Source organism: Eurosta solidaginis, chromosome 5 (genome assembly GCF_040869045.1).
Source record: "Eurosta solidaginis isolate ZX-2024a chromosome 5, ASM4086904v1, whole genome shotgun sequence".
Classification (NCBI taxonomy): Eukaryota; Metazoa; Arthropoda; class Insecta; order Diptera; family Tephritidae; genus Eurosta; species Eurosta solidaginis.
The window spans coordinates 110,845,335-110,857,527 of NC_090323.1; the positions used below are offsets into that span (position 1 = coordinate 110,845,335).

Below are 12,193 nucleotides of genomic sequence, written 5' to 3' on the forward strand. Positions count from 1 at the left end.
GTACAAACGCCGCCAATTCAGGACTTGAAATTTATAAGTAAAAACACAGTTGTTCTGAAGGACAAATTGGTGAAAAATTATAGGATAGTACTCGAATATAAGATCAAAACAAAATATTGCTGGAAAATATGAAAGATATAAAGATATCAAAATTTTGGCATCCACTTGAAGAGATTCTAATACATAACTACCTAGCTCTTCCATCAATAACAGCTCCAAAATTTTCTGGATAGTTACATATTACTCCTTTTATTTGATCTAAGTTTTAAAATAAAAAACAAAAATCTTTGTGTAATAGGAATAATATACGGCATTAGTGTAAGAAAATTAAAGAAAATATAAACCATATATCTTTATTAGTTGTTAGAAATATCATATCAAAAAAAATAAATATAAGTTTGTGAGGCCTCAGTTACGAAAACCTCGCCTTTTAGAGAGGTCGTAAGTTTAAATATTAGGATCCCTTACTCACATAAGTTAGATAATAAATATAAAATATATTATAGAGTTAAAAGTACTGATAAAAATAACAACTTTATATTGGTACCACATAGAATAGGAGATAGCGATAGGACAAATAAAGATAAGGAAATAATAGTCCATAAGAATAGGCTTAAACCAATATAAAACATCTGCTAGTAATTAAAATAATGAAAAAAAGAAACAAAAATATATAATAATAACAGTTTCAGCATGAGCATTCCACTTTACTCGTCAAGCACAAAGAAAAAATCAAATGCAACACATTATATGTAAACAAAAAAAAAAAAAGACCAGAATCAGAATAACATGTTCAAATATCAAGAATGAAAAAAAACGCAATTTACTCATAATTAATATTAAGTACTCGAAAGTCAGCATACAACAAAATATGTAAAAAAAACAAGGTCAACACAATATGTACATATGACAAAATAGACAATAAAAACACAAGTAAAGCAAATGTAAACAAATAAATACAAAAAAACTACATAAACATACAAATTCATTTGGCATCAAGTTACCTTTACGTCATAAATTATGACCATACAACGATTCAATGTTAAAGAATAATTTGTAAACACAAGCGAGTTTTAAGTGGGTCGACACACTTGAAAGTCGATTGTGTTAAACGAATTTTAAATGGGTCACAAATGTAAAATGATAAAAAACACATCCCAAATTTGACTACACAATTTGAATAGCCACTCAATTAGCACACGCACATCCAACTAATCAAACTCGTTTAATTTACAATAACTTTAACACATTATTACATACAAAGTATGTACTGTGCAAAAAGAATAAAATATGCAAGGAACGCAATTGGGATAAAGTTTACAACAACTAAGGCATGACGTGGCTGAATGCGTTTGTAACACTTCAACCATCGTAGGAGTGCGGGATCAAATCCCACTCCCGGGAAAAAAGGCTTTGAAGAGATTTACAAGGTATACACGAAACAGCTGTCGCCTTGTCCGTTGTTGTAGCAGTGCTTCGCCCCATCCAATAGGTGCGACCGATCACAAATTGTCATCAATATCCTCTAAGGGGAGTCCAAGGAAACTTGCTGTTTCAACAGGGGTGGCCCACAATGAGAGGGGTGTTAGAGGCGTTGGTTCCACAATGCATTTGAAGAGATGGTTGGTGTCATATGGGTACACGTTACAAGCAGGACATATGTTTTTTATGTCGGGGTTGATTCTGGATAGGTAAAAGTTTAACCTGTTACAGTATCAAGATCTAAGTTGAGCTAGAGTGACTCGCGTGTCTCTAGGGAGCGTGTGTTCCTCTTCTGCAAGTTTTGGGTATTGTTCTTTGAGTACAGGATTCACCGGGTAATTCCTGCCATAGAGGTCCGACGCCTGTATGTGGAGTTCACTGAGGACCTGCTTGTGTTTTTTGGCTTCGTACGGCTGTGTTCTCAAGTGCCGTATTTCCTCATAATGCTTACGGAGATTACTCCTTAAGCCCCTGGGCGGTGTTGGCTCATCAGTGAGAAGTCTGTTTGAATGCCCAGGTTTCTGGGTATTCAACAGGAACTGTTTGGTTAGCATTTCATTTCTCTCCCTAATGGCGAGTATTCTCGCTTCATTATGTAGATGGTGTTCTGGGGACATAAGAAGACAACCCGTGGCGGTTCTGAGGGCAGTATTTTGGCAGGCCTGCAGCTTCTCCCAATGAGTAGTCTTTAGGCTTGGCGTCCCCCATATCGGGGACGCGTAGCATGTAATCGGCTGGCCAATTGCTTTGTAAGTGTTAATGAGCGTTTCTTTATCTTTTCCCCAAATACTGCCAGCAAGAGATTTGAGGATTTTATTAAGGCTCTGGATTTTCGGTACAACTGCGGCTGCATGCTCACCAAAATGTAGATCCTGAACAAACGTCACACCTAAGATTTTGGGATGTAAGACAGTCGGTAGCGTAGTGCCATTGACGTGGAAGTTCAAAATGGTCGACATTTCGGACGTCCATGTTGTAAATAAGGTCGCCGATAATGTCTGGTTTCGTGAGGCGAAAAAACTGGAGATATCAGGGAGGTAGCCGTTTATTTTGTTACAAAGCTCATCGATCTGTGAGCATGGGCCTGTGGCTATTATTGTGCAGTCATCGGCGTAGGAAACGATAGTAACTCCTTCTGGTGGCAAAGGTAGCTTTGATATGTAGAAGTCCGTCTTGATGTCATCGTTGTTTAAATTTTTCCCAAATTATTAAATAAATTATAAATTAAAAATTGCTTCAAATAAATGTTTTCATACATTTAAAGCATTAAGGGCAACCAGGGCTTTATTCATACAAATAAATTTTTTTTAAATACTTTTATTTATAAGGCCTTTGTGAATAAAGCTAAAGATGTTTTTTCTGTTCCGTAACGAGAAATAAGTTATTAAGTTTTACTATGAACTTATTGTTACCTTGTACATTGAATGAGCCGGGACACATTTTGCATGCACTTATCCATTGCGTAGCCAATGCTTGTGTGCTTATGTCTTCTATGGAGATAATTCCTTGCAGTGGCTCATTTTCCTCCTCGCAGTTTTTCGCAAGATGAACCACCTGAAAATTTTCCGGTTCCGTTTTCTAAAAAAGAATTTATTTATAAGGCACAAAATCATCGAGGTGGAAAACTAAGCTGCAGGATAAATGACAAAATCAAATTGATTATTATATATCGGTTATGGTATGGGCGGACCCAGAGAAGGATTTTGGGGGGGCTTCACAAACAAAAAATCTAATTTTTTCGGTAGCCACAATCGACTTTATGGTCGTGCCTAGCGATTGATATCCTACTTAATTCAAACGAAAAAATCGGTAGTCTCAACCGAAAAAAAAAAATTAGTTAGCATTGATCATCCATTCATCGGTGTATCCGTCAGCCTATTTTCCGTGAGGTCATCATTTAGAGAAATGTATTGTAATGAATTTTAACACACTAATTCTTTTGACCGCGACTAATGCTGTTGCAAAAAAAATATATTTAAAAATGAAATACAGTTCTGTGATAATTTAATACATAACGGGATATTTCCGTCATTTATAAAGATACAATTCTAAAATCCGAATGGTTGACTTTAAAACTGTATTTACCTATCTTGAAAAAAGTTAGTGACCTACTAAGGCCGCGCGAGTCCTTTGAAAATATGTGCATCGACTTCAAACATGGTTAAAAATGTTGTGATATTATTTATAACCATAATTCCTTTTCAAAATCGGTTGAAAATGAAAAACATAAATTCCAGATTTGTATTATCTACCGTTTTTTCCAACGTACCGATGAAAAAAAGTATATAAGTATATTGTTCATAAAAATACATTTACACATCAGTTTCACACATTAATTAGGACGATCAACATCGCTGTTTTCCGAAATGTTTTCATATCCAGCTCAAAGTCTAAACATTAAAAGGTCCATAAAGCTACATTACTACCACCCGATCGAAATATACGGCACAGAGTATGGGAAAAATTTAAAATATTACCCAAAATTCGACGAAAGACCGAAGGTTTCAAGCCCTGGTCAAAATTAATACGAAAAGGGCGACCTTGTAACCAATGTTCAGAGAGAGCTTAGATTCTAGAGGGAAGTCACTAACGTCATCTTAAACGGAGGCAGCCTAAAACCACCCAACGGATGACAATGCGGTGCATATCTAAATAAAAATAGAAACCTGCTCTTGAAATATTTGAATACGTGTGCGAAAAATCGCAGAAAGCATCCCTTTGTACGGGATACCAATCAGTCAGGTGAAACTTCAGCGAAACTATTAATATTAAAAAAAATACTACCGTTGGTAGTAATTGTATCAATGTTTGTTAAAACACCAAAAGAATTAAATTACTTTTCTTCGAAAACAAAAATGTGGTTAAAAATAAATTGTTTTTATGGGACACGGCTGAAATTTAGTTTCCAAATTTCGATTTTCCCTTATACCATATAGCGTAGCGTCCTCTGCCTGCCACACCGAAAGTCCTGGCTTCAAGTCCCCGGGCTAAGTTTTATCAATTAGAAAACTTTTTCTAAGCGGGTTCGGTCCTCGGCAATGATTTCGAGAAATGAATAACATAAAATAAATATAACATGATCCACCTTTCCACCTATAAGTAAATATAACATGATCCACCTTTTTACCTCTAAGTAAAGCTAAATATTCTGTTGCTCGGTTTTAATCTTTTCCGACAGCACCATACAAACACTCAAAAGACATTAAAAGAAAGTAAAATAATATACAAAATTCTGCTGCTCGGAATCCCGTTATTTTCCGACAGCACCACTAAAAATATTCTTAACAACAATAATTATGAAATGAGAATTATATAATTGGAAGCCATACCTATCCACCCTCAAAGTAAACATAATATTCTGTTGTTCGGTATCTATTCCTAGCAGCAATAATAATAAACAAATCGAAAAATTTTAAATAAATAGAAATAAAAATTGTCTTACTCGGAATCTTGTCCTTTCCGACAGCATCATCAACAAGCTGCAAAGCCAACATTATTATATGCCATACGCGGAAAGCAAGGAACCCCCTTCTAGGTTTGGAGTCCTGTCCTTTCCAACCTTCAAAAATATTGATCTCGAACTACGCTCACAGCAGAATCAGCAAGCTGCTGCTTTTAATAACAAATTCTGTGTACATATTTAAGGCTAAAACTGAAGACTGATAATTGTGTGAAATTGAAGATTTCTATTTTCATTTTATTAATTTAATTTAATTTAGCTTTGTAAATTTATTACTTTGAATTTTTAAAAATTTTCAATATGTATCCAAATGTTGTTTTTGTTGAATTTTGTAAAATCAAAAATTTTCACTCTTTGATATTTGTTAAACAAAAAAAGATTAATAGATTTAAGTAAATTATAACTGAAATTCCTTTAAAAAAGAAAAATAATTTTATAATTTATTTAATAATTTGTGAAAAATTTAAGCAACGTGACATCAGGACGGACAAGGCGACAGCTGTTTAGATCGTCCCGATCAGACAAATCTCTCGATCTAAACGCTGCTAGCATCGCCAAATGTACCACTCTTCTATTTCGTGGTTTCCCAATTGCTTGTATGCGGTAGATGACATCACTGATCGTCTTCACAACTCTGTACGGGCATTACCAACTGCACCGATATTTGGATGGAACACCTTTCCGCCGGTGAGGGTTGTATAGCAGTACCAAATCTCCCTCCCGGAAACCTTCCGAATTATTTTCCTTGTCGTACCTGTGTTTCATCTTACTACTCATTATCCTGGACCGTTCCCTGGCACTCTGTTGTTTGGCCATTGAACTACTTCGTAGAGCTTGCGCTTGACGGATTGGCTTCGCATAATCAGTATCGTTTCCACGTTTCACAACAGTAGTGCGCCCCGGCTTGAAACTACCCTCGCAGTCTTTCTGGGAAATTCGTTCCTTCGTTTTTGTGCGTCCTTTAGGGTTTGTCAATGCCAGTGTTTCTCTTGCAGGTACTTTTGATTTCGGTTTATTTGGCCCATTCGATCCATCAACCTTTCGAGTCTTCCCCACCTTTCTCCAAACTAAAGTTAAGTGGTATATTCTGGTTCTTATAGCGCATAATCTTTCTCCGCATATCGATCCTGATGTCATGGTCAACTAAGAAGTCCACTCCCAATATGACTTCATCAACAATCTCCGCCACAATGAATTTGTGTAGAACCATGACCTTTCCAATTAATACTTCACATACCACTTCTCCTTGGACTTGATTATACTCGCCAGTGACCGTACGCAACCTTGCTTCAGGTAACGGTTTTACTCTCCTGTTGACCAAGTCAGATCGGATTAAGGAATTGAGATGCGCCCGTATCTACAGTAGTACACGCTCCTCGCCATCCAGCTTTCCTTCGACGGCAAGACTGCTCGATTTTCTTCAATAGCTGAGGCAAGTTTTCGTTCTTTACATCTGACACGCTCTTGCTCATCTCCTGCAACTTTGCGTTTACGGCCACCTACATTGTTGGAACTATTAGGACCAAGATCGCAATGACGTGCAATGTGACCGGGCTTCGCGCATTTGAAGCATTTGATAACTCTTTCACTCCGCTTTTGCGATCCTTTCAGCGCCTCCAATATTGCGTCTACCCACTCTGGCCTTTCTACTTCCACACGGCGTGCTTTGAAAACTGGCTTACACAGAACCGACGCTGTTTACTGAATCAGAGCTTGTGACACCGTTTCTGCGAATGTTGGCTTTGGATTCGCATATGTAGCCCGCTGCGTTTCCAAATCTCGTATGCCATTTATGAAGCTCTGGATTTTTACCCTTTCAGTGTATTCCACGGGTGCGTCGGCATTTGCAAGATGAGCCAATCTTTCAATATCTGAAGCAAACTCCTGCTATGTCTCATTTGGTTTTTGGTAGCGGTTTTGCAACTAAATTTGGAATATCTTCGTTCTACAGCAGCCATCAATGCTTCATAGTTGTTCCGCTCTCCTTCGGGGATCGTCTGTAGGATTTCGGCTGCTGGCCCCTTCAATGATACGAACAGTGCAGCAACTTTATCTTCCGTATTCCAGTTGTTCACTGCTGCGGTATTCTCAAACTGTAGCTTGAAGACCTGGAAAGGAACAGAACCGTCAAAGGATGGTGTCTTTACCTTCGAATTGCTTGCTGAACAGCTGGGAGATTTAGTTGTAACTGCTCCATACGACCTTTCAAATCATCGACTTCTGCCTAAAATTGAGCGATTTTTGAATCCTGCGCTTCCAGTTTTGATGATACCCTTGCTTCCTGTTATGACAGTTGCGAAGATATGCGAGATTCTTGTGCTTTCAACTGCTCAGTCATATATGTCTTCCGTTCTTCTAACTGTGTTTCCATCTTAGATGTTATACGTGTCTCCTGTGATTCCAGTTGGGATGCTATACTTGTCTTTTGTTCTTCCAGTTGAGATGCCAGTTGTGATGTTATATCTGTCTTTTGCGATTCCAGTTGAGATGACATTTGCGATGATATTTCAGAAATACGTGCCTCCTGTGCTTCCATCTTGGATGTTAAACGTGTCTCTTGCGATTCCAGCTGAGATGCCATATATATCTTCTGTTCTGCCAGCTGAGATGACACTGTCGTTGTTTGAGCAGATATTGCAGCTAAAATCATGTTCAAGTCTGCGCTCGTAACTGTCTGCGATGTTTCTTCCATTTTTGTTGTTTCCTCGCCATCAAGATGATAGTCATACTCTTCCACGTCAATTCCTTCTAATTCCATTGCCTGTCGTAGTCGTTCCTGAAGTTCTAGTTCAACGCCGGTTGTATTCAATCTACGGCTCTCCAACTCCTTCTTCAGTTGCTGGATCTTCAATTCATTTAACTTTGGCATGTCCAAGTTGTATTCGAAGTCTTCGGAATTTATTCAACAGTTCCTCTTCTGACACCAATTGTAACGAATTTACTGCAATTTCCCTTATTTGCAATCTTCTACCAACGTTCGTATCGCTAAACTGTTGAATAAAAAACTCCAATATTGAATAATGAAAAAATAGCCTTTATTAAAGTACTTCACAATAACACTTATACTTTGCAACGAATAGCTTGCTTAATAACTAAACTGATTGATAGCTCAAATGAAACTGATCTATTGCCCGACAGATAGCGTGCTTAACTGAAACTGCTTGTAGCGCCTCTACCGCTGGTGCTTTTATACTCTGTGATTTCCTCGTGGCATCTTCTAGGCGCTTCCAGAATTTACTTTGTCACCGCCATATAATATGCTTGTATTTGTGAGCGACACTTCCCCAATTACAATTGCATACTTTTGGGTGCATCTCAGATATCTGCATGTGTTTGTGCATCTCTTCTCTGCTGCGTGTACTTACATATGTGTAGACATAATGATTTATTCGTTTATGTAGATACAAGTGACTGTCTGCTTTATTGTTGTTGTGACTCCATTTACTTAGCATCAGACTAGGGATGTGAGTATCACTTAGTGTCACTCATATTGGTCGCAATACGATGCCAAACGAAGTATGGACTATGAATAAAGAAAATATGCAAAGAAGGCAATTGGGATAAGGTTTACAGCAACTAAGGCATGACGTGGCTGAATGCGTTTATAACACTGCAACCATCGTAGGAGTACGGGTTCGAATCCCACTCCCGGGAGAAAAGGCTTTGGAAAGATTTAAAAAAGGTATAATCGAAACAGCTGTCGCCTTTTCCGTCCTGATGTCACGTTGGTTAATATGATTACATACAGAGCATGTTCTGTGTATAAAGAAAATATGCAAAGAAGGCAATTGGGATAAGGTTTACAACAACTAAGGCATGTCGTGGCTGAATACGTTTATAACATTTCAACCATCGCACATTGCTTCAAAATTGAATTTTTGAGGAATAAAATAGTTGGGGTAAAGCTATCGGTCTAAAATTTTGCATGGGGTATTTATAGATGAAAATAACGTCTTGTGGCAAAAATGGGCGGGCCACGCCTATTTTTCACTACTGCTGCCATATAAAGTGGAAACTATAAATTTAAATTTAATTTCAAACAGGATAATTTTTAATATATTTCGATATAAACAGTATTTATTGAACTCGAAAAAACACAAAATCAAAACCTAAAAGAAGTGCGATTCTGCATCAGGAACATCTCCATCTGAAATTATATTACTTTAAAGTTCGTTTATTTGAAATGTGTTTTTAAAATCTTACCGTTACAATTATCAAAAGAATGATCAGTTTCAAGTTCGAATGAATAAAGAGATTCATAAAGGTCCTCCTCAGATTCGTAGTGAGTCTCGCTTAGTGCCGCTTTTGAGGTGGAAGGTAATTCACATTCATTAGAGATGTCAGGCATTTTTAAAAGGGAGACTACTGCAGGTGGCAGAGACAATTTTTGTTTGGCTTTATTGTTTTTCCGCAATGAAGATAACAGTGTATCAGAAGAGTCCATAGCTCTGCCGAAAACATCCTCCATATTGTGCACTCTTGAATCTTTACTGGCATATCCGATACGATCACTTTTATAAATTTTGTTACGCGCGCTTCCGACGCGTTTTCGCCTAAAACACCGAGTGGCAGTATCGCAAACTCCAATATTTGCGAAGAGTGCACTAACAGTTTATGAAGAGTTGGTGTCATCGGATTCCAATCGTAAAGCTGAAAATACAATTTTGCTGTTTCCTTACAGTAGTTCTGAAATAGCTGGGTATTTACTTCGTATTCATACGATATTGCTACGAGTATTATGTGTAAGCGATTTAAAAAAAAACTTAAATCTCTTTTAGTAATTGAAGCAAACAATTCTGCGTTTGAGAATAAACATTTTTGGTCCAGCATCGCATATTGCACAAACTTGGGTAGATTTCGTATCAGTTAAAACATTTAAAACCCTTCCATCGATAAGAGTCATGTTAAGACTATAGTTTATATCAAATCTTGTATCATTTGACGTATTGTATTTTAAAGATTTGAGGTTCGATATTTCGAGATCTAATCTCTTTTTTTCATTTAAAATATGCTCTTTTGTTTCTTTGACAAATTGAATTTTAAGTGGTCTGCAAAATTTTATAGATTGTGGAGTAGAATTCCACCAAATAATCTTTCCGGACTGCGTTACTAATTTTAAGGGAATTATTGACGGCACAAACAACGATTGGTCAATTGACTCGGGAGTATTTTCAAACAATTTTTGCTTAAATAGGCTATGTTCACTTGAGCCATCAAACCCATAGCTTAAAATTAAAGTTAGTGTATTATCTCCTTTAAACTGGAGCAGAACGTCTTCTTGGAGTAACGAAATTCGTTTGACGGTATGGTTAAGTAAATTCTGTAATGGAACAACTGCTGTAGTTTCTGTTATTTGTATTCCATTCGGTCGGCATTGTGACTTATATTCCAACAACTTATTATGGTGGGGATAAATATCCACGAGACTTGCTAAGTTGCCGAATGTTGTTATATTGTTGAGAACATAATGAAGATCTGTTTCTTTTGAGTGTTTCGCCGAAATTGAAGCAGCATGAAGCAATAAACTTGAGTTGTGTTCTTTTTCTAATGACACTGTAGATGCTATTTTTCTTTTCTGCCTTTCGCAAACCATATCATATTGGAGTTTTAGTCGGCCTCGAGGCTTTGCAGTAACGGTTTCGAGAAGTTCTGCCTCGCACTCTAACCACTCGCGATCGGCTTTTTTAAAATTGCAAAACTTGGACTGTGTTTCTGCCACCTTCTATTGGCGTTTCTACAAAAAATTTTAACCTTGTTTTTTGTTGATTCAATTTCTTCCTCCCCATAGCTGTTTTTCAATCTTCCAACAACCCAATCGCACACGGCAACATACTCTTTTTTATTATCGATCCAAACTTTGAAAATTTCGCCATTTTTGACTACACTTTGCTCTGAAAAAATTGTAGCCTCACTTGCAAACTCTTGCAGATAAAATAACATTTGCATTAAAGAGGACACTATTAGCTGTAATTATTAGCTGTATTAATCCTATTTGATCCAACTTAGTTATATTCTATTTAACACAGAAAAAACTCACAAAAATCAAAACACAACACGGCTTATTTAAACTCAAAAATATATTAACGATTATTATTGTTTCAGAAAAAAGTTTGTTGTTCCTGATTTTACATACCTTTATTAATATTTTCCATTTTATAAACACACTTTATTCACATTCGTTAGCTTTTTATCACCACTTGAGATTTTTATATAATTTGAGTAAAATCTTTTTTACGAATACAAAAATCAAAACCAAGACTGAAAGCTTTCTGACAAACAAGTGGTAGCCAGCTGACATTTTTTTTTAATTTTTTTTTTTTTACTACAGTAATCTGTAATAAATGGTAATTATTTTTTTGGGAAAATCAAAAGTCGATAATTGGGTTTAATTCCTCAATATTTCGATTTTGAACCATAGTGCATCGTAGGAGTGCGGATTCGAATCCCACTCCCGGGAGAAAAGGCTTAGAAGAGATTTAAAAAAGGTATAATCGAAACAGCTGTCGCCTTGTCCGTTCTGATGTCACGTTGTTTAAATTTATCCCAAATTATTAAATAAATTATAAATTAAAAATTGGGTCAAATAAATGTTTTCATACATTTAAAGCAATAAGGGTAATCCCCGCTTAAAAACTCATATAAAAAGAATTTTATTTGGAACTACAATTTTGCGATCCTGCCTGTACGCCTAAAAATGTGCTACTACAAACAAATATAATTAATTAAATTTTGGCTAGGCTTTTTTGACCAATGTATTTTAGATGCAAATAAAAACTTTATTTCATCTTTCTACCCGACGTTTCGCTAGTCTCTCTAGCTTCTTCAGGGGGATATCTGTTTATTTAGGAAAAACAACAAAACATTAAAGCATGTGGTAAAAACCGAAATGAAAAGTAATATTTTTAATTAGTGCGCCTAAAATCAGGCAAAAGAACAGTCGAAAAGACATGGTAATAGAAACAGTGTTGTTGTGCAAAATAAAAGCAACGTTAAAAAACGCATATCTATATCTATACTTATCTATATTTTTTTTTTAATATATATTTTGAAAGCCGTTTTTTCTGAACCGCAAAGGTTTTGGCTGAACCGATTGAGAAGAAATTTTAAGCATAGATTTGGTGGTGGCTCGACATGGTTATAGGCTAAAAAACTGCAAAGATTTAGAAACATTTTTGAGATATCGACCAAATTGTGGACCAGGGTAACCCTAAAATGTGATCATGCGATATGAGTATCAAACGATAGGTATCG

General features: G+C 36.4%; 1 protein-coding gene across 1 annotated transcript in view; it reads right to left on the reverse strand.

Moving 5' to 3' along the window:
- Positions 1-12,193, reverse strand: part of LOC137233651 (protein odr-4 homolog) — a 314,386-nt gene that overhangs the window by 216,928 nt on the left and 85,265 nt on the right. The window contains exon 2 of the mRNA XM_067756859.1: positions 2,895-3,060. Within this exon, the coding sequence (XP_067612960.1) occupies positions 2,895-3,060 (166 nt within the window). The remainder of the gene's footprint in view (positions 1-2,894; positions 3,061-12,193) is intronic.